Source organism: Pecten maximus, chromosome 15 (genome assembly GCF_902652985.1).
Source record: "Pecten maximus chromosome 15, xPecMax1.1, whole genome shotgun sequence".
NCBI classification, from domain to species: Eukaryota; Metazoa; Mollusca; class Bivalvia; order Pectinida; family Pectinidae; genus Pecten; species Pecten maximus.
This window is the reverse complement of record NC_047029.1, coordinates 9,796,016-9,819,920: the sequence shown is the minus strand read 5'-3', so window position 1 is coordinate 9,819,920 and position 23,905 is coordinate 9,796,016. Positions and strand designations below refer to the sequence as shown.

General features: G+C 35.7%; 1 protein-coding gene across 1 annotated transcript in view; it reads left to right on the top strand.

Moving 5' to 3' along the window:
* LOC117344287 (ATP-dependent RNA helicase DHX8-like) overlaps window positions 1-22,490 on the top strand; it is a 30,086-nt gene extending 7,596 nt beyond the window's left edge. Inside the window, exons 2-22 of the mRNA XM_033906979.1 lie at window positions 1,122-1,207; window positions 1,774-1,941; window positions 6,510-6,640; window positions 8,557-8,691; window positions 9,035-9,296; window positions 9,786-9,884; window positions 10,723-10,833; window positions 11,332-11,623; window positions 12,365-12,462; window positions 12,841-12,988; window positions 13,348-13,529; window positions 14,036-14,230; window positions 14,755-14,940; window positions 15,436-15,522; window positions 15,679-15,802; window positions 17,238-17,560; window positions 18,648-18,941; window positions 19,574-19,702; window positions 20,160-20,356; window positions 20,693-20,872; window positions 21,446-22,490. Coding sequence (XP_033762870.1) covers window positions 1,122-1,207; window positions 1,774-1,941; window positions 6,510-6,640; window positions 8,557-8,691; window positions 9,035-9,296; window positions 9,786-9,884; window positions 10,723-10,833; window positions 11,332-11,623; window positions 12,365-12,462; window positions 12,841-12,988; window positions 13,348-13,529; window positions 14,036-14,230; window positions 14,755-14,940; window positions 15,436-15,522; window positions 15,679-15,802; window positions 17,238-17,560; window positions 18,648-18,941; window positions 19,574-19,702; window positions 20,160-20,356; window positions 20,693-20,872; window positions 21,446-21,683 — 3,665 coding nt within the window. The 3' untranslated portion in view covers window positions 21,684-22,490. The remainder of the gene's footprint in view (window positions 1-1,121; window positions 1,208-1,773; window positions 1,942-6,509; window positions 6,641-8,556; window positions 8,692-9,034; window positions 9,297-9,785; window positions 9,885-10,722; window positions 10,834-11,331; window positions 11,624-12,364; window positions 12,463-12,840; window positions 12,989-13,347; window positions 13,530-14,035; window positions 14,231-14,754; window positions 14,941-15,435; window positions 15,523-15,678; window positions 15,803-17,237; window positions 17,561-18,647; window positions 18,942-19,573; window positions 19,703-20,159; window positions 20,357-20,692; window positions 20,873-21,445) is intronic.
* The last annotated feature ends 1,415 nt before the right edge of the window (window positions 22,491-23,905 follow it).

Genomic DNA, 23,905 nt, shown 5'->3' with positions numbered 1-23,905 from the left:
AACATGAAACCATGCATAATTCTGATAAACGATACCGATACCACTACCGCTACCGAAAGACGAAGGGATATAACTCGTGTAGATCAGAAATGAACAGCAAACAACTTGTACCCACTGTATATCGCGGATCGACATGGACCACGGCCTTTAAAATGAAATGCATGTCCACCACGTATCGTGGATCGTCGTGGAACACGGTGTCTCGAGTTGAACTATGCCCACCACTAATCGCGGATCGTCACATACCGTGATGCCGAGTGGATACCGTATCAGTCAGCTGATGTCCACGATATATGACGGACCGTCGCGGAATGCCATATCCGGTGGGCGAGTGGGGTCCGCGCTGCCCACGTCCGTGACGGACGCGTGGAAACCGCAAAGTCCACGTAAGCTGTAGTGTACATGTAGCTTGGTATAACTTTCGTACCCAATCCATTAATGAAGCTGTTGTATGTTAAGAGATCAGTATTAATTAAACACGTCATATAGGGCATACGTTTTAATTAGACACGCATAAATCATAATACATGATATATCGATTGCAACGGAGATTTATTACATCACAAATTTTATACCTTCTTGGTTTCATGGACAGATATCTGATACTTGTTCAATTATGTTTTTTTAAGTAGTGTTAGTATATAATCAGTCAGCGAGTGTCTAATTAGCCATCACATATCATGTAGAAATGTACTTTTAATTACTCATTTCTATTCAGCGAAATTATCAACAGCAAAACCATTCAGCTACTGTATGAAGACACTATCAAACATTTGGAAAAAAACCCAAAAAAACCGAAACAAATGTGATGATCATCGGCGACCAGGTAGCTCATTAGTGGTAGAGCATCCAGCTAGTGTTTGGAGGTCAGGGGTTCAAACCCCGGTCTGGCCGTGAATTGTTCCACTCTTTCATTATCAATGAAAGCCAGTGTTGATTGAATGTGTACATGTGTACATGTACATATATTTGTATTCAGAACCCACCAATATGATAATGATAAAATAAACATTAGAAATGAGTGTTCTAGACTATTATTTTGTGTTTCCACATATACATAAATTGCAAGAAACAAATAATCAAATACTAACAGTAATTTTTTATATCCTTTACATTTGCAGCTGAATTCATCATATCCTTATCAGAGAAAAATGATACGTTTGATGCTTTCAAGAAAGTTCTTTCTGAAAATGGAGCAGAATTTTCAGTGAGTATTAATACACTGAATGAATAAAACAAAATAAATATGGGAATGTGTAACAATTGATAAAAAATATAATAAAAAATATCATTAGTAATCATGTAAAAACAACACGAAAATAAGAACTCCAGTGGTGAACAAAAATTATTTTTCTGATTGAAGGTAAAATCTTATCTTAAATCAAATCTATGTGTAAGCAATTGAAACCATGTTTTCTGTTTTGAATGGATTGTTCAATATTTCGATTACCCTGTAGGTCATTTACTACTGTTAATGTGCTACATGTATATCTTTAATTATAACTGTAGATTTATCTTTATTTTGGAAAACTATTATTATTCTGTAGAGCTAATTATAATACATGTATGCAGGCACTGCAACAAAACTGAAAAAAAATGATGAAATTCATCTCATGACAATGCACAAGGAAATATAATACTAATCTTCAAAAAATATATTCATAATGATATAGCGATTTCAAATGTACGTTAACCTTTAAAATCCCTGTAACCTGAGCTATAAACAAATATGTGTATACAATGATTATAATATCTATGTATCCCTCCTACCAGGACTCTCTGATTGCTAACCTGCTGAGATTGATACAGAAGATGAAGCCAAAATCTCGAGAAAAAGAGAAAACCGATGACAGCTACAAGGAAAACCAGAGAGATGATGACGTTAGTCTGAAGAGGAAGCTATACCCAGGATTAGCTTTGGCTAACGACCCAAACACCAGGGTAAGTGATCGGATACTGATAACATATTGAATGTAGTCACTTTATGGAAATTACTATATATCTGAAGTCTGTAATTTGGATATAACTTGTTTTTTTTGTTTTTTTATTAATGCTAGACAAAATAGAAATTTCAAATTAAGAATCATATGAATTGATTTATCTATTCATAGTTTTCTGTCCATCATTTGTTTGTATCTTGTTTTTGTGTCTTTACTGCTAAGTGTTATTTATCCTGAAACGACTTAAACTACGGTATTGATGGGCTATAGAATTACAGAAGTATAACAAATTATTCTTATGAGAATTAATGTCATTAATTGATCATTTAACAGATTATTTTTGTATTTACATTAATTGTTGTCCAGTATTAAGTGTTGTTTCATGTGTTTAGTAAAAACTTGTTGGAAATTAAAGTATGAAATTTTATGAAAAGTATGAAAAGAATCCTGGATTCAATAAAACCTAGAAAGATATGTACAAAACAGATTAAAGGTGATTAATACATTTCTGTTCAGGTAAAGTTTTTTTTTTTTTTTTTTTTTTAATTTTTTTTTTTTTCAAGATTTTTTTCATAAATACAAAACATTTGAGACATATATGCACACACATTCTCACTCTTACACCCACAGTAGCTATACTCATGATTCATCATCATCATCATACCTAATCAAACATCATCATCATCATCATATCAGCATCATCATCTTTATCATCATCTTACTCCTCATCATCATCGGTTCATCATCACCACCATCATCACCATCATCCTCATCATCATACATAATCAAACATCATCATCATCATCATATCAGCATCATCATCTTCATCCATTCATCATCATCATCATCATCATCAAAAGAATCACACTTAATCATCATCATCATCTATCATGATATCATTATAATTTATCCATACATAAATTATTATCATTTTTTTCATCACAATAAAACATCATCATCCTTATCATCACACAAAAAACATCATCTTCATCACGATTATTTTAAGCTTGAACCACAAGCCTCACATCTACTTACATCATTTACATATTAATTAACATACCTACATAACCTAACCTAAATTTATACAGAGTGAGAAGGAAGCAGACAGACATACCATCACACAGACAAGACAGACAGATAGACACAGACAGACGCACCATTACACAGACATACACACACACATACTTCGACACCGACAGACACACACATAGACGCACCATCACACAAGACAAAACAGACACACGCACAGACAGAGGGAGAAGTAGGTTTTTCTCCCTCCTCTATCCATTTTGCCCTAGATCTAATGATACTACCTCTAACCTTTTTCAAACGAATAGACTCTAATTCTTTTCTTTTCTCATCTAATTGTGTATGATCAGGATTTGTTTCAGCCTCAGTAATTGCTATGAATTTCTTAATATTTTCCTCTCTGAGATTTAACTGCTTTTTCCTGTAAGAAGAATATGAAATAGATTTACCCCTTATTTCCATTAATAAAGTTTCTAAAAAAAGTTGATCATTTATGAGAAATTGAATATCACAATCAGGAATAAGATTTAGAGAATCAGGGTTATAAACAGGTAGACAATATTGTAATTTAATACTGTCAATACATTTTTTTACCAAATCAAGATAGTCTGATTCATATAATAAAGAGTTGTTAAATTTCCAAATACCTTTCCCTTTCTTAAATTTGTTAAAAGTTATAGTTAATAGAGGGGTAGAGTGATCCGACCTATAACCTGGTTCTATTGATGACTTATTTACACTTGACAAGAGAGATTCGGAGACAAGAAAAAAATCTAGTCTGGCCTGCTTTAATGGATTAGCACGCCTCCAAGTATAGCGCCTAGTATCAGGGTGGTGTTCCCTATAAATGTCAATTAGATTAGTATTTTCAATAATTTCCAATACCTTTTCCCTCGCAGTACTATTATTTACAAATCTATAATTATTATCATAATCTAATGATGGTTTTAAAACTAAGTTAAAATCCCCACATATAATAATGTTCTCATTTCCAAAACTATCCACTATTTCAGTTACTTGATTGTAAAAATCTGGGGTATCCTGATTTGGACCATATACGGAAATAAGAGTTGTCCTAGACCCATCAATATCAATATCAAGCGCAAGAAAATTACCCTGTAAATCGCACTTTTCTCTATATACCTTGGCCTCGAAATTATTGTTTAAAAGGATTGCCACCCCACGTGAATTGGATTTAAAAGAACTAAAATAACATTGATATCCCCATTCATTTCTTATAATATTTTCCTGGTCAAACGAGAAATGGGTGTCTTGGAGACAGTAAATACTGTACCGTTTATCTCTTAAATAGGAGAATACGTCTTTTCTTTTAATTTTATCCCCCAAGCCCTGACAGTTCGCCGATAGCACAGTGATACTCATGTTATATCGAAAATAGAAGCCTCAAAAGTTAATTTTAAATCCCCCATGAAACAGTTGGAAAAAGAAAAGAGAGACAGAAAAAGGAACAGACATAAAAACATATTTCTAGATCATAAACAAAACATGACTACTGTCAAACACTTACATACACACACCCGCTGCACTTTTCAGGACACTGGCAATACAAGACCGGAAACTCATGGTGAAATCTAAATGCGCGCACTTGCTTAAACGAAGGGATCATATATCCGGAAACATAAACTGTTATCGTTAACGTACGACTCAATACCATAAAACGAACTTGTATTGTTCAGGATTTTCCTAAGCACACTTCCGTTCTCTTACAGTATAGTAGGTCTATACCACAAACATTCAACAGTTGGAGAGGGACCGTGGAACCTACGAAAACATACAGGTTGTGTCAACCGGAAGTAAATTGGTAATTCTAGAACCCAAACTCAATGAGCGATGGATTTCCGGAAAACGATATTAAATTAATATTTTTTAAAAGCAAGCACAGCCAAACGACAAATTACAACTATATATGAATGCTTCTATTGAGAGGCACTGGTAAGATCTAAATAATAAACATATTTGATACAAATATTTAATAAAAGAAAGCGAGATCATTGAAGCATACATATATCACTATTTTTTTTTCAATATCGGCCTATATCAGTATATCAGTGTGCGCTAGTGTGGAACACTTACCTGTATGTTAGGATCCTTAGTCCAAATATACACTCCAATTGGAATCGACTTTCACAACACAAAAAGAAAACACACACTCAGTAGGAAACATACATGATTATAACTCATAAAAACGACACACACGTTACACAGTATTTTGAATTGATCGGTAAGTCAGTAACGATACTGACCAAATGTCACCACCGATCTTTACTTAATCCAGTCACTTCCTAAAGCGAAAGTTGGTGTCATTCATGAGAAAGTTCTCTTCAAGTGGGGTTTCAAACGACAGTCTGCGCTTCTTTCCATTATTTAGCACCACGAACAACTTCCCGTCGATACTATAAGAGTTCTTGACACAATCAAGGTGATAAGCATCTCTAAGTCTCTGTTGGTTGTAACGGGTTAAGTCCTCAAAGATAACAAATCCCGTTCCCCTTAGGTTCCTACGCGCATGGATAATCTCTTGCTTCTTGCGTCTATGGGTGAACTTAACGATAATGTTCCTTGGTTTAGCACTATCAAAACGTCCCAGTCTGTGGGCGATATCGATGTCTTTACCATCAATCGGTACCTTCAAAGTGTCCCGTACAAATGTCACGATACCCTGAACACACTGCTCCACTGATTCTCTCTCGGTGTCCTTTAGTCCAGATATACGTAATGAATTCTTCCGGCCGTGTTGTTCGAGGTCGTTCTGTTTTCCCGCCATTTCTGATACCCGGCTATTCACATTTACAATTTGATCTTCTAATTTGGAAACTGTAAGTTTTAAGTCCTCATTCTCCTGCTCTAAATCACCAACTCGGTCCTCAAGAGCCTCAATACGCTCGGCGTGCTCTAGTTGAATGTCTATACGCAACTTTTCTAATTTCTTCTCCAATACCTCCTCCGTAACTAGGGACTTTAGAATGGTATAAATCTCGTCCAGTCTATCGTCAGTAGTTTTCGCACCAATACCACTGGTCCTGCTAGTGGTCACACTCTGTACCCGCTGAGGTTTATTGCTAGCTGGCATGATTCTCAAGGATAGTCCGTATGTAGTGGCCAATATACCTATATAGTACGCAGGTATATGCAGGTAAGTGCTGAACAGTAGTCACTCGCGACACTCAATCCATGTCTAGTCCAAAAGACACATTTACACTCAAAATGTCAGAAATGATTAGCCACGTTCTGAATGTTGAGGTAGCAAACTAATCAGGTAAAGTTAATAAATTTGATTTTAATTTTAATCTCAGATATTTTAGTTTCACTATAAGTTAGTATTACAAAAAAAACTACATGTATATAGATCAATCTTGTCTTTAATAGATTTTCTTTCAGTGGTTATGAAGACTGAAAACCATCGACCGCTGGGATGGAAAAAAACTAAGTTTGCAAACCATAGTCGTTGATTTTCCATTCTTGAAAATTGTGCATACTATGTAAATATTGGTTTCAATTTTCTTTGATATTACATTTCAGAAAATGTTGGAAGAAATAAAAGAAGAAGAAACTGCGGATACTGATAATATAAAAAAAGAGGACACAGAGGTTGCTGATGATATGATGGGTGAACTTATGGCACTGATGTCAAAGCCCCCCGACAGTCAAAGGTAACATTTCTAATCAGACATGGGTAACATCTCCCTCCCAACAGTCAAAGGTAACATTCCTAATCAGACATGGGTAACATCTCCTCCCCGACAGTCAAAGGTAACATTCCTAATCAGACATGGGTAACATCTCCCTCCCAACAGTCAAAGGTAACATTCCTAATCAGACATGGGTAACATCTCCTCCCCAACAGTCAAAGGTAACATTCCTAATCAGACATGGGTAACATCTCCCTCCCAACAGTCAAAGGTAACATTCCTAATCAGACATGGGTAACATCTCCTCCCCGACAGTCAAAGGTAACATTCCTAATCAGACATGGGTAACATCTCCCTCCCCGACAGTCAAAGGTAACATTCCTAATCAGACATGGGTAACATCTCCCTCCCAACAGTCAAAGGTAACATCTCCCTCCCGACTGTCACAAGTAACATTTCCCTCTCGGCAGTCAAAGGTAACATTCCTAATTAGACATGGGTAACATCTCCCTCCCAACAGTCACAGGTAACCATCATCTCCAGTCACAGGTAACAATCATCTACAATCACAGGTAACAATCATCTCCAGTCACAGGTAAAAATCATCTACAATCACAGGTAACAATCATCTCCAGTCACAGGTAACAATCATGTCCAGTCACAGGTAACATTCATGTCCAGTCACAGGTAACAATCATGTCCAGTCACAGGTAACAATCATCTACAATCACAGGTAACAATCATCTCCAGTCACAGGTAACAATCATCTCCAGTCACAGGTAACAATCATCTCCAGTCACAGGTAACAATCATGTCCAGTCACAGGTAACAATCATCTCCAGTCACAGGTAACAATCATGTCCAGTCACAGGTAACAATCATCTACAATCACAGGTAACAATCATCTCCAGTCACAGGTAACAATCATGTCCAGTCACAGGTAACAATCATCTCCAGTAACAGGTAACAATCATCTCCAGTCACAGGTAACAATGATCTACAATCACAGGTAACAATCATGTCCAGTCACAGGTAACCATCATCTACAATCACAGGTAACAATCATCTACAATCACAGGTAACAATCATCTCCAGTCACAGGTAACAATCATGTCCAGTCACAGGTAACAATCATCTCAAGTCACGGGTAACAATCATCTCAAGTCACAGGTAACAATGATCTACAATCACAGGTAACAATCATGTCCAGTCACAGGTAACAATCATCTCAAGTCACAGGTAACAATCATCTCAAGTCACAGGTAACAATCATCTCCAGTCACAGGTAACAATCATCTCAGGTCACGGGTAACAATGATCTACAATCACAGGTAACAATCATCTACAATCACAGGTAACAATCATCTCAAGTCACAGGTAACAATCATCTCCAGTCACAGGTAACAATCATCTCCAGTCACAGGTAACAATCATCTCCAGTCACAGGTAACAATCATCTCCAGTCACAGGTAACAATCATCTCCAATCACAGGTAACAATCATGTCCAGTCACAGGTAACAATCATCTACAATCACAGGTAACAATCATCTCCAATCACAGGTAACAATCATCTCCAATCACAGGTAACAATCATGTCCAGTCACAGGTAACAATCATCTACAATCACAGGTAACAATCATCTCCAGTCACAGGTAACAATCATGTCCAGTCACAGGTAACAATCATCTCCAGTCACAGGTAACAATCATCTCCAGTCACAGGTAACATTCATGTCCAGTCACAGGAATTAGACTGGACAACATGATTTCCTTCTCTTTTAAAAGTTCTACATTTTCTTTTACAGGAAATTGATTGTAATGGGTTTGTTTTCACTCTAAAATGATTCCCTATCGGAAGTTATTTTACTTTACAACTTTACAGGTGTTGATGTGTCTGTATAATGTTAATGGTATAAATATTGTTATTATTGATATAGTGATGACAAAGCTAAGAAACATCAAACCAAGCATAGTCGCAGTAGGAGTCGAGAACGAGACAGAAAACATAGCCGCAGTAGGAGCCGAGAACGAGACAGAAAACGTAGCCGCAGTAGAGAGCGTGACAGGAAAAGGTAACTCTTGCGGTTTTGTAGAAAAATCTTTATGTAAACACATGTATGTATATACAGCTGAATAAATAATGGTTCTTTGGAAAATCTCCTGATTTAATTATTTCATTGATAATTATATTATCATAATTGATAATTCATTGCTAATAATTTTGCAGTGACATATGATTAGGCCATATTAGTCTCGCCTCTAAACAGACCTTTTATAGGTTACTTTCCAAATAGTTTCATCCTCTTCTTTTGTGCAAAAAAAAATTGATTTTAAAGATTTCCTTGCTGTTACCTTGTATGTCTTCCATTTGAGTGCTCAGTCACATATCTGTATATTTAAATTGTAATTTTCAAGACATAAAAACCATCGTCGGTCAAGAAGTCGGTCACCAAGAGACAGAAAAAGAAGTCGTAGTCGTGAAAGACGACGGGACAGATCAAGATCAAACGATCGGGACAGAAAACACAGAAAGCGGTCAAGGAGCAGGAGCAGGGAGAGACAGAGTAAATATTATCGTGATGAAGAAGATAGAAAAGACAGATACAGAGGAGGGAGAAATAAACGAGAGCAGGAATCAGACGATGAGGAAATTCCGATGGAGCCTGTTGTTGGCAGGGTGGGGAAATTAATTCAATCATCAAAAAATTTACAATTTCTGTAACTAAAGAATGTTTTTGTGTGGATGTTTAAAGGAACATTAGTGGTCATTTCAACTTCTCTTGATTCAATAGAATCACTGTTAGTCTGGGACAGCTCTTTACCATTCTACTTTGTGGGACTAGTCATGTTGAAGTTGTAATATCATTCAAAGTTACGCGTCAATCAATTTGATTTTTGGTGTTGAAAATAGTTTGAAGGAGTAAGTGAATTTATGATTATTTATGTATCAATGTAAAAACCTCCTGTGATCCACAAGACAGTCATGTCAAGTACTTAAATAAGCATTATTCTGAATCAATTCATGTTTGAATGAGAAATTCATATAAAAGATTCAATGAATGGCACCATATCCAAACATATCTGTATACTGTTACTTAAGTTAGATCAGTTCCTTGTCTAAAAGGTCCTGGTTAACAAATCTATTTTTTCTTTCTTGTGCTTTCAGATATTTAAGGGAAGAGTGACCACATTGATGCAGTTTGGTTGTTTTGTACAACTGGAAGGTTTAAGGAAGAAATGTGAAGGACTTGTTCACATATCACAGGTACATAAAGTTTAAAATGTGAAAAGTTCACATATCACAGGTACATAAACCTTTAAAATGTGAAAAGTTCACATATCACAGGTACATAAACCTTTAAAATATGAAAGGTTCACATATCACAGGAACAAAAACCTTTAAAATGTGAAAAGTTCACATATCACAGGTACATAAACCTTTAAGATGTGAAAAAGTTCACATATCACAGGTACATAAACCTTTAAAATATGAAAAGTTCACATATCACAGGGTTATAAACCTTTAAAATGTGAAATGTTCACATATCACAGGTACATAAACCTTTAAGATGTGCAAAAGTTTACATATCACAGGTGCATAACCTTTAAAATGTGAAAAGTCAATGATAAGTTCATAAAAAATTGTGTGAACTAAAAACATTAATGTGAAAAGTTATTTCTATGTGACTAGCAAATCAAAATTATGTATATAAAAACTCAAAAGGTTATGATTGTTGATGATATGATCTGTGAGCGCATTGATGTATGGAGGCTAAAAATGAGATGGCTACTCATTAAATCCCTGCTAACTTCAGCTACTCGAGTTCATATTAAAATGAATTTTGTGACCCATAGTAACAAATTTCACTTTTGGATATCAGCTATAATAAATTATGAAATTTTAACTCCGATATCCCAAATCTGTTGAATTGAAATTCTTTGAAATTTCTTGATATGAATACTTACACAGTTCTTATTACCCTACAATATTCAACAAAGAAACTCCCTTGATTTACCGATTAAGATTTTATTGACCATGAAAGAAATGAGTTTATTTTAGGAAGTAGTACTTACAGTGTACATATCTAACTTATTTGCTACAGCTGAGGAGAGAGGGACGTGTGACAAAGGTCAGTGACGTGGTTCAACGAGGTCAGAAGGTCAAGGTCAAAGTGCTGTCATTTGCTGGAAATAAAACAAGTCTTTCAATGAAGGTATGTAAACCTGAATGTATGGACACATGCATTTGGGTGCAGGGTTTAATTATTGTTCAGTAATTAGTCACAATTAAGCTATTATTTATGTTCACGATTGGGGAAAAAAAATCATCAAAACAATCATGGTGTGTAATTCTAAATCTGGTTTATGTACACAATGTTAGTCTACCCTATAATCTTACATACAGAGCTAGGATAATATGTCTGGCCATATTACCAATGATACTATGGAAATGCAGGTTAATTGGTCAATAAAAAATTGTCAATATCTGTCTTTGTGCTTAGCTGATACTCTAGACATGGAATTGTTACAGTACTTCTCTTGTCTGAGTAAACATCTTATATCTACCATACAGGAATTTTGTACAATGTATATTAAATACTTCCACAAACAGTTGTTTCTTCACTTTGATATGGAAACAGAGAATATATGAACACTGAAGAGTCAATAGGGTATTTTTATTTCACCTAATTGATTATGTGTATGTTATGTAGGATGTCGACCAGGAAACAGGAGAGGATTTGAACCAGGAGAGGACGCGATCTCTGGTTGGTGGAGAAATGAAGGATGAAAGCGAGGCTGCGCGTAACCCGGATCGTCCATCCACTCTACCGATGATGGACCTTCCAGATACGGACGAAACACAGGATAAGAAGCGTGTCCAGCGCATTTCTTCACCTGAAAAGTGGGAAATCAAGCAAATGATAGCTGCGAATGTCATAGACAAGTCAGAGTTACCCGACTTTGATGAGGAGACTGGACTACTTCCTAAAGAAGAGGATTCAGGTATGTTTAATCATAGATTTTGTTTTTCTGATAATCATAGATTTTTTTCTTTTGATATTTTTTTATTCCAATTGTGATATCATTTTAAAAACAAGGAATCACACTCTATTTGACCTGACAATATTGACAAAACAAATAAGGATTGTGATTACCTAGTAAGGATTTTGAAATGGACAGTGTATAACCAATTACTCTTAAGGTTCATTGTATATTTTATATTGATTAATTAATAGATTAATTCAAAGAAGAAAACTTTGACACAAAATGTCCTGAGATCATGAGTAGCAAGTAGTGTTGGGTACACAGTTAAATGTAATTTTGACCTACCTGATAATTAATTGTAATTTTGACCTATCCTTCTAATTGATTTGAATTTTGACCTACCTGTTAATTAATATGCCTTATTTTCTGATTGATTGTATACTTACTAGTAATACACTGAATTATATTTTAAACCTTTTAAAAGTTAAATAAAAACATTGACCGACTCTTGCCCCATTTGTCCAAATATCCAGCCAACCCTATAATAGGCAATGCAGGAAGTAAACAATTCTTAATTGATTAATACTCCTAAAACATCTCACAAACTTTGACATCACTACTTAGGGGAAATCACAAAAAGTTTTGTATGATACAAGAAATGTGCTACAGGGTATTTTCCTGAAAATCTTTACATGGAAAATGTCTTAATTCATCATGTTTCACATAGTAAATGTGAGTATTATAATACTGCTTATACAGATGAGGATGTTGAGATTGAACTGTTAGAGGAGGAAGCTCCCTTCCTGGCAGGTCACGGGCGTGCTGGGATTGACCTTAGTCCTGTCAAAATCGTCAAGGTCAGTACAATATATCAACATAAAATTGTCAACCAGATGTTTGAAAATTCCTTTTAAACTGAATTATGATCCATGTAATTAGCACATATAATAAATTGAAGCTTAAAATTGTAATTTTATTTTCAAAAATCCAGTCTAAATACAGTACAAAAATTGTTAATTCTGCAAATATTTTTGATAGAATTTGATAAATAAGATCCTTACACAAGTTTTAAGACTGCCGATTCAGAAGTGATATTTCATCTAGAGTCGTGATGTAACCCTGGTAAACACTCTTCTCTTTAGCTCAATCAGTTGAGTGCAAGACTAGTAAGCCAGAGGTCCTGGGTTCGATCCCTAGCAGGCGCAATGTTGCAATGATATTGTGTTATTTCTCAGAATCCTGATGGGTCGCTGTCCCAGTCGGCCATGATGCAGAACGCCCTGCAGAAAGAGCGGCGAGAGTTGAAACAGGTTCAGAGAGAGGCGGAGATGGGCAGTGTCCCTGCTGGTCTCAACAATCACTGGATTGACCCCATGCCTGAAGGTAAGTCAAAAACTAGAAATGGTATTGTTATTTAACTGTTTTGAATTACATTCAAACATTTCTTTTTATATGCCATTTAATCTTTCTTCATGATATGTTTATCCATCCGACATAAATATATTTTGACAGCTCTAGAAGGGGTTCTTAAGTGGCATTTTCATATAGGGCAATTTTTGAAAGAGTGCCAAATATTGTAGGCATATGGTCCTTGTGGTACCCAGGATAAACAGAATGAATTGAGAATTTCTTTCACCACTGAATTTTTTTCCCCTTAAATTTTCAAACACTTTATTCTGACAATGATCCAGTATTATAGAAAATATAGAGCAGTACTTAATACAATTTTATATTCTTATCAGCTGATGGACGACAACTAGCTGCAAACATGAGAGGAATTGGGATGACTCCCAACGATATTCCTGATTGGAAGAAACATATCACAGGGGGACAAAAGGCTTCATACGGTAAAAAGGAGAATAAATCATTGCTGGAACAGAGGCAGGGTCTACCCATCTATAAACTTAAGGATGAACTCATCAAGGTTAGTAAGTTATCTAAGGTCAAGGTCATGATTGGTTGTCAGTTTGAATGTTTGGTTTCTAATTGGTTCGCCTGGGTTGCTGGAATTTGTCATTAGTCAGTCTAGGAAATTTCAAACGAATCCATTTTATAGCCAAAATTCCAGATATTAAGATAGAAGGTACAGTGTATATTCATGTTAAATAATTCATGTTGTAAGGCAATGCTGCAATGATTTCTTCAAATCTCATCACCGAAAACAAATTCATATTCAGATGGGAAAAAAAGAAGAAAAAAATTCATGTTCAAATGGGGAAAAAAAATCATGTTCAAATGGAATAAAAAAAAAAGAAGAAAATTCATGTTCAAATCAATGTTTTCTAAATCTAGATTTATGAGTTATTTACTTTGTTTTGCAAACCTACAGAATACTACTTCTATATGCAAGATTTTTTAAATTGATATGAACTATGACGACTTGTTTTTATGGTATTTTATTATCTTTAATAAATGATGAATTATTTCCAGGCTGTCAATGACAATCAGGTGTTGATTGTTATTGGAGAGACAGGGTCAGGAAAGACAACTCAGATCACACAGTATTTGGCTGAAACTGGATACACGACACGCGGTAAGATAGGATGTACTCAGCCTCGTCGTGTGGCCGCCATGTCTGTCGCCAAGAGAGTGTCGGAGGAGTTTGGTTGTCGTCTGGGTCAAGAGGTGGGTTTACCATCACAATTCAAAGTTTTTCAGACAGATGGGAAGCTAATTTAAACAGAAATCTGCCCATGTTACCTGAAAAATATTTGGTTGTTCCAATATTTCAAATTTTAACTTTTCCTTATCATACATATTGTCGATGTCAATAAAATTTTAATCCTTTTAGATATTTGCTGACCAGAGAGTTTTGTAATTTGGATATTTGGGTCCTAACCTCATGCTTTCTCTGTATGGCTTGCTTAAATTTTGAGTAACCACTATTATCATCTCTAAGAATTTGGACTCACTGATAAAAACAATTTATAATGGTGTTTTAGCCTTTTATTAAAACATTCTTCAAAAACCTGCATGGTGTATACAGTGTTTATATACATCAACAAAATAAAATTCAACTCGTATGGCAAATCTTAAATTTGAAAAAATAGCTTTTAATTTTTTAAATAGCAGGAAATTACCAGTATTATGTATGTAAGACATCATGTTTTAAAATGAATTGGTTTACAACGCTTTCTGCCTGTGTTTAGGTTGGTTACACAATGCGTTTTGAGGACTGCACGAGTCCGGAGACCAAGATAAAATACATGACTGATGGTTTTATGCTGAGAGAATGTCTAATAGACCCAGATCTCCTGCAGTATTCCATCATTATGTTGGATGAGGCTCACGAACGTACCATACACACAGACGTCTTATTCGGGCTGCTTAAAGAGGTATGTGAGAGTTCAGAGGTTAGAGAGTTCAGGATGTTAGATTTGTCAGTGTTAGACGTACATTTCTTAGTGGAGAGTTCAGAGGTTAGAGAGTTCAGAGGTTAGAGGTTAGATAGTTCAGGATGTTAAATTTCTCAGTGTTAGACGTACATTTCTTAGTGATTAAGAACAATATCATCTTTGTGTGTTTTGTGATTAAGAACAATATCATCTTTGTGTGTTTTGAGATTAATTATATGATCACTGTTAAGTACCAAATTAAAATTCTGGATATTCGTCTGCGATCTGTGTTTGATAAAAAAAAACTGATGTTTAAACACTAAACATTCATTCACTTTTAAAGAGACTTGGTTGCATGATTGGTAATATAAATTGTATGCATAACAATTATATCACAAAAGGCAGTTTTATGATTGACATTTATATTCCAATTTTTATTGACAAATTTATCCAATGATATATGCCATATAATTTATATACATTTGACAATTGCAGGCAGTCAAGAAGCGTAAGGATCTGAAACTGATTGTAACTTCTGCCACACTAGATGCTGTCAAGTTCTCACAGTATTTCTTTGAAGCAGTAAGTATATATTTTTGTAGGTGTGTTATTTGAAATGAACAAAAAAATAAAATAATAATCAATAAATAAAATAATAAATAGAATGATAATAAATGCATTCCCTCCTCGGGTTAATGTGGATATTTTATAACACCTGTTTACTATTTCTATCTACAGCCAATCTTTACTATTCCGGGGCGGACATACCCTGTTGAAGTGTTATACACCAAAGAGGCAGAGACTGACTACCTGGACGCCTCCATGATCACCGTAATGCAAATACACCTGATGGAGCCGCCAGGTAAGTTTACACCTGACACACGTGTGTTCGTTTCTATCTAGTAACTCTTTCAGTCCCTCTTCCCCACTGTCTCTATAGTAGTCGACAGGCTAAGCTAACGCTATTAAAGTGTTGATTTGTTGAAGACATCACCCGACATATACGATCATCTGATGTTATGACAAATAAAAAGTGTTCAAAAGTTTTAAAACAAACGTTTTGATTGATAAATTCTTTTTTATTTTGGTTGGGCTATGTGTTTTTCCGTTAGAGTAATAGGTGATATTTTCACAATATGTTGTTTATGTAAACATTAAACAATATGGCGGCTTGCTACATTTGCATTTTAGATATCAGTGTCTAGGACGTTACAGAGTGTTCAATCTGACATCTAGATATTTTATTAGTTAAATATTTCTTGATTATGTACAAAGATAGCACTAACCTTTATGTTTATATATGAAAAAACAACACACCGAAAACGCACATGTAGTCTGCCATTTTGTTTAAACATCTGGGGGCGAGGCTAATAACTACTTCCGGTACTGAATCTGTAAGGCACACAAAGTACGGAAAGAGGTAGTAACACATTTTGAAGGCTGAAAATTTGATTACATAATTATGTACTTACTCAGCAAAACAGAAACATACCGTTTTCAAGACTGCTGATCTGATTAATATTATAATAACATATTTCATTAACAGTCACTGTGTTTATATAATATAATGTAATTTGTAGGGGTTAGAGAATGGGAGAGCTGTAGTATTGGTATAAAACAATCGCTTTGTTTGTCTGTCCTTGTACACACATTCATAGTCAGTTCAAACTGATAGTAGTAGTCATGGGGCCGAGGTGGCCGAGTGGTTAAGGTGTACCGACACTTTATCACTAGCCCTCCACCTCTGGGTTGCGAGTTCGAAACCTACATGGGGCAGTTGCCAGGTACTGACCGTGGGCCGGTGGTTTTTCTCCGGGAACTCCGGCTTTCCTCCACCTCCAAAAACCTGGCACGTCCTTAAATGACCCTGGCTGTTAATAGGACGTTAAACAAAAACAAACCAAACCAAACCAAAAGTAGTACATATTCCGACCATTGTGTCATAACATCATGTACATGTACTACACCTGATAATGTTAACTTTTTTTTGCAATTTTTGAAATGTCTTGGTCTTTTATATCACATTTAGTTTGATAAAAACATAATTACACTTGTTCAAAAATTACATTCGGGAGAATAAACATAGTACATGTAAAATGTAGTTGACATTGTATAAACTCAATTACAGAAATGGTATCCAAATTTCATAACCAGGAATTCAAAAATTTTATTATTTTCTTCAAATACGATTGGAATAATTTCCTGTTAGGCTTGAAGTTGGTTTGTTTATGTTACCTGTTTGAACTTCAATACTTATTATATGATTGCATGTCTATGTGATTTTATTACCTGTACAGGAGATGTATTACTGTTCCTCACTGGCCAGGAGGAGATCGACACAGCCTGCGAAATCCTGTACGAACGTATGAAGGCCCTGGGCCCTGAGGTCCCAGACCTCATCATCCTCCCCGTGTATAGTGCACTTCCTGGTGAGATGCAGACCCGGATCTTTGAGCCTGCTCCTCCTGGGTCTAGGAAAGTCGTTATCGCGACCAACATCGCGGAAACTTCTCTTACCATTAATGGAATTTATTATGTGGTGGATCCTGGCTTTGTGAAACAGAAAGTGTATAACTCTAAAACTGGAATGGATCAGCTGATTGTTACTCCAATTTCACAGGTAAAGATAAAAAAAATAACATTTAGAAATGGCTAATTAGCCATGATTGCAAATGTGCTAACAGTGAAATGCTTTAGTGATAATGCAGTCAAGTCTGAACTTCTGACAACTCTCCTCGAGAAAATTGGTTTGAGATGTGCTGGCAATGCAGGAGGGGAGGTGGGGTGTGTGTCTATATGTAGGGCAAGTCGTTTCCCCCTCCCCCCTATGGCTTTTCCTTCATCATCCAGAACAACAGCTATTTTTTCCCTTAGCGGCGTCGTAATAAAAGCTCTGCAATACTTACAGTAATATGTTCACTGTTGGTGACCTTGTAAATGACATTCAAGAAAGATTATTTTCATTTTCAAATGTTAAATTTATTTAAAGATCGATGTCATGTTTTTTTTTTATCGAATGGTCACATTGTGCAAGAAAAAAATAATAGTTTGCCACATTGCACTTCTTTGAAATTTCAAACATAACCTTTTGAAAAATTTTAAATGAGGCCTTGATCTTCTCAATATGCATAGCATAGTTCAGAATCAAATGATTTTAGCCTGTTCCTAAATGATTGTCTTTTCCTAAGAATCTGTGAAGTTTTCTTACTTTTCTCAGAAACTGTTATCTGATGCCATTGAAACTTTACACATGATGAATATTCATTAGCATGACTTCACGAGTATTAATAATTAGTAATCTCCACTGCTGCTTCAACTTGCATCATGTATAACTTTAGAATGACATACTTTATAAATTAGCAGATCTCCCCGGCCGTTACGCTTTCACTTGGGTGGTCGGGTGGAAGAGTGGTAACTCACTTTCCTTTCACCTAAGCAGCTGGGCTTTGATTCCCCGATTGGATGTGAGAAGTTCAGTTTCCCGACCATGTTGGTGGTTTTCCCCGGTTACTCCCATTTTCTCCCCCAGTAAGACCCCTCCTTCACTTCCATCCATACCAACAAGAGTGATGATATAAGATGATGTATCTTGTTTCACAATTAAAATTGCTGTAAAATAAAACAGTAAAGTTTATATGCTTTCACTTACAACTTCTTACTTTATTGTACAAGACCTGTATGTGACTGAGTTGATGTTTGTAACACAGGCTCAGGCTAAACAGAGAGCTGGTCGGGCAGGAAGAACTGGTCCCGGAAAATGTTACAGACTCTACACAGAACGTGCGTATCGTGACGAGATGCTGGCAACAAACGTACCCGAGATTCAGAGGACAAACCTGGCCAGTACTGTGTTGTCCCTGAAGGCGATGGGGATCAATGATCTACTGGCTTTCGATTTCATGGATGCCCCACCAATGCAAACGTTGATCTCTGCAATGGAACAGCTACATGCTCTCACTGCCCTGGACGATGAAGGTCTGCTGACCAGACTCGGACGTAGGGTGAGTACACCATCAACTGTTAATAGAAATGCAAAATCAATTTAATATATTAACAGAAAAGTGTTAGATGGTATTAACAGAAATGTGCGTTGACATAATTGTGATATAAACAGGAATGTGAAATAATTTGATTTTAATTGTGATATTAACAGAAATGCGAGATATGTTACATAATTGGGATATCAATAGAAATGTGAGATAACATAATTGTGATATTAACAGAAATGTGAGATTATTTAATTGTGATATTAACAGAAATGCGAGATCATATAATTGTGATATTAACAGAAATGTGATTATAACAGAATTTTGATAAAAGTGAAATAAAACATAAGTGAAATGTTATTCAGTGTTGATTTTGATAAAAAAAAAAACGAAAAAAAAAAGAACATTAAATTGGTAGTTGATATACATTATTCACTCACAGGTCAGAATAATATTCACGGATGCATCATCGATAGCACTATTCTTCAATGTGTTATCAGAATAATTTTACAATTTCTGGTCGTTAGAAATTAAAGCAGGGACAAGTTTCCAATGGATGATATCAAAAATTACATTTCCACACTACAATATTAAAAGATAACATTTTGAGTTGGATTGTATTTGAAATACCTATTATTTTTTACCAGATGGCAGAGTTTCCCTTGGAGCCGATGTTGTCCAAGATGTTGATTATGTCTGTCCATCTGGCATGTAGTGATGAAATTCTCACAGTCGTGTCCATGTTGTCCATACAGAATGTCTTCTACAGACCCAAGGTAAGTGATTCCTGATTTCTAGCATGTATTGGGTGATTTAAGTGAGTGTTGGGTGACAACTCTGGGTAGTGATTGGCAAGATAGATGGATCACCACTGCCTCTAGTTAGGTAACTCTGCTTTAATTTTATGAATTAGATTACTTTGTATAAATCCAAGGAAGATAACTCTGATGATCCATAATAGATAGCTCAGTTTTAAGTTAATGTAGATAATGTAGCACTCATCCCGGTTAAGTCCCAAGCTGATATAGGTAATGCCATACTCACCACAGTAAAGTCCCAAGCTGACATACATAATGCCATACTCACCCCAATAAAGTCCCAAGCTGATATAGTTAATGCCATACTCACCCAAGTAAAATACAGTTAACTGAACTTATGTATCAGTAAATGTCATTTTTATCATTGTTTTAAACAATAAAATTGTAAATGTGTTGTTATCACCTTGGTTCCCAGGACAAGCAGGCAATGGCGGACCAGAAAAAGGCCAAGTTTCACCAGTCAGAGGGCGACCATCTTACTCTGCTGTCTGTCTACAACTCATGGAAAAACAACCGCTTCTCCAGTCCCTGGTGCTACGACAACTTTGTCCAAATACGTACGCTTAAACGGGCCCAGGATGTACGCAAACAGATGCTTGGCATCATGGACAGGTAGGGAACAGCATATCAAATTATCAAGTATACTGTTTATCACTTAAATACAAGCTAGACTGGTGTCAGTTTTATTTACATTTTCTTTCTGTGGAATTGTATTTGAGGTTGAGGTAAATAAACCTTCCATATGTAATTGTACTTACTAGTTTGTTACTATTCTTAGAATATCCTAATCACATACCCTATCAATACACTGTCAATGTCATGTGTATTAACTTCCAGTCGTGTAGATTTGACATTAGTAAATGCAAATTTGTCTGTGAATTCTTCTCCAATTTAGATATGTTTTCATCATATAACTGGACAATCTGACCTATTTCATTTTTCTACCAGACACAAGTTAGATGTTGTGAGCTGTGGGAAGAATACCGCCCGGGTACAGAAGGCAATCTGTAGTGGTTTCTTCCGAAATGCTGCTAAGAAAGACCCCCAGGAGGGCTACAGGACATTGGTAGATAGCCAAGTAGTCTACATACACCCATCTAGTGCCCTGTTCAACCGACAGCCGGACTGGTAAGTATAGACATTTATATCTCAATTTCAATTTCAATTTGTTTATTGACCTTGAGATTTACAGCTCATCGGTACAAACATGTATAACAATTCATACACTGTACAGTTGGCAGGCACTGCATGATAGCAGTGTAGAACAAAGGAAATAAATTGTGTAGAGAATGGACAATTCAAAATTAGGGGATTTACATTAAATCTCAATCACTTACACCTCAATTCATTTTCCCAACAAGATGTCATACATTAGATCTACAGAGGTTACATAATCTGTTGATTTGATACATTTATATACATGTATAAAATTTCTGTTCACGTCAAAATAGAGAATATATTGACTTATTTGATAATGAAAGATAATAGATATTTAATTAACAGAGAGCTTAAGATTAAAGACACAAGATTATCAAGTATTTGATTAATATTATTCTGTATATTTGGTAAATGTTTGCCTATTTGAACATACATATCAATAGATATCATATTTTAACCCTTCGATATGTGAAGTATTAGTACTGTACTTGATAATTAGGTATAACAGTTCTGCGGAGTAATTGGGTTGTTATATTGTTTCAGGGTGATTTACCACGAACTGGTGCTGACCACAAAGGAATACATGCGTGAAGTTACAACTATTGACCCAAAATGGCTCGTGGAATTCGCTCCCAAATTCTTCCGATTCTCTGACCCAACCAGACTGAGCAAGCACAAGAAGCAACAGAAGATTGAACCCCTGTACAACAAATATGAAGAGGCAAACTCATGGAGGATTTCCCGCGCCTTCAAGAAGGTTCATACAAAGGTCACATTCTGAGGTGTTGAGGACTGACTATAGAGGACCTATTTTCTGGACAATGTTACTTGCTTCAAAAAAAATTCTGAAGTGGTTACAACAGTTGTCATGTCAATCAACTTCGTGCAACAGTGTTGTTTGCATGTGACCCGGATTGAATTGATTCAGCACATTATCAGGATATGTGCATAAGAAGGCAGTTTTGTTGTCCTTCGAGAACTTTCCAACAAGTCCTATTGAAATGTGTGGATGTGTGAAATTCTCGAAATGATACAGGAAAATTCAAGCAAGTCCTATTGAAATATGTGAAATTCTCAAAATAAAATAAAAAATTTTAAACAAGTCCTATTGAAATAATAGAAATTTTGCAATGAAAACAGGACATCAGCGTGTTTTAATCTGAGAACAACTGTACAGATTTTATTCATATGTTGCTACATGACTGTATATAGATTGATGCGGTTATGGTACCTGTTCAGACTAAATATTACTGATGTCACAGATTCTATGTTTCTTGGTATAACACAATAATCATGAAACAAGGTATTACCAATATTATAAACTGTACAGAATTGATTTTAAGAAATATAATGAGTAAGAAATATCTCACGATCATTTTCCCTTTTCAAAGAATATTGTCCCCAAAATTTTAAGGGACAAATTTGAAATGTGTATACTATAGGACGGATCATTCAGCAATGTGCCAGGCCATCCACTTAAAGCAAAGTGTCCTAAAAGCTAAATTAAAAAAGTTCTACTTATAATAAAATATTTGTGGACATTTGGCAAATGCATGTGCAGTGCACATCAAATAAAAGATGAATAAGATATTTATAGTTGTTGTTATTTCGAAGTGTTCTGATACAAACATCAGATTGAAGGTACGAGTGTTATGTTACGACCATCGTCAATATTCCAACATTGGGGAGGGAAAAGAGTTCAAACGTATCCATTTCCCATGGAGGGGGGGGGGGGGGGGGGGGGGGGGGGTAGGAGACGTTTCGATTTAGCAATACCCAGTATGCTTGCTTAGCCTAGTTTCTGTTTCGCATTTTTTTTTCATGGAGTTTTGTTGGCTCTACATAAATAATCGTCCATTAAAGCAATACAGAACTGAGCAGCAATGTATTTGACTGTAACCAGGACGAGAAGATTCTGGAGAGGGGATCAGATTGCATGTAATTTATTAAGATTAAATAAATGTAATAAATGACCATATTGACAATATAAATATTGTTTTTAGAATTGTGTACTTTATCGTGACACTTTTGTACTTGTCCTCTTGAAAATAGGAAAAATATGAAGCTGGTAAACGAAAGTTAAATTATAATTCTTGGAAATGTACTGATTGACAAGCTGACAAGGTGTTTTTACCTCAACTGCCCGAAAGTAACTTCTTCTCAATAACCAAGAATTAGCCCAAATGCTATCATATTAGGCTAGTAGCATTCTTGGATGAACAACAATGACCTGCTTTCAAGGTTACAGGGATCAAATATGTAAAAAAAAATAATCTTTGAACAGCACAGGGTCATCATTCTTGGGGGGTATCATGTTAGGTTCAACGACCTAGAAAGACTTTAAAGGTCAAATATTTTGAATCTGTCAGGATTTCTTGATAACCAAGAGCCCTGGCATCATGATAGTGGGATAGTACCATGCTAGGATGATTGAGGGCTTTCAAATTTGTTCAAAAGAATCATGTTTCAAGGTCATGGGTCTAATGTGAGGTACATATATGGTCATGATATTGGGTCAGTGGCATCATGGGACAAAAGTAACCTCTTTAGATACATCTGAACTTATTCTGGTTAGCATTTTGTCTCCATAGATATATTTGTACCCCAGATGAGCTGGTTATCTCTTTAGATACGTCTCTTCCTCTGGTTAGCCAGTTATCTCTTTAGATAATCTGTTCCTCTGGTTAGCCGGTTATCTCTTTAGATACATCTGTACCTCTGGTTAGCCGGTTATCTCTTTAGATAATCTGTACCTCTGGTTAGCCGGTTATCTCTTTAGGTAATCTGTTCCTCTGGTTAGCCGGTTATCTCTTTAGATACATCTGTTCCTCTGGTTAGCCAGTTATCTCTTTAGATAATCTGTTTCTCTGGTTAGCCAGTTATCTCTTTAGATAATCTGTACCTCTGGTTAGCCAGTTATCTCTTTAGATACATCTGTACCTCTGGTTAGCCAGTTATCTCTTTAGATAATCTGTACCTCTGGTTAGCCGGTTACCTCTTTAG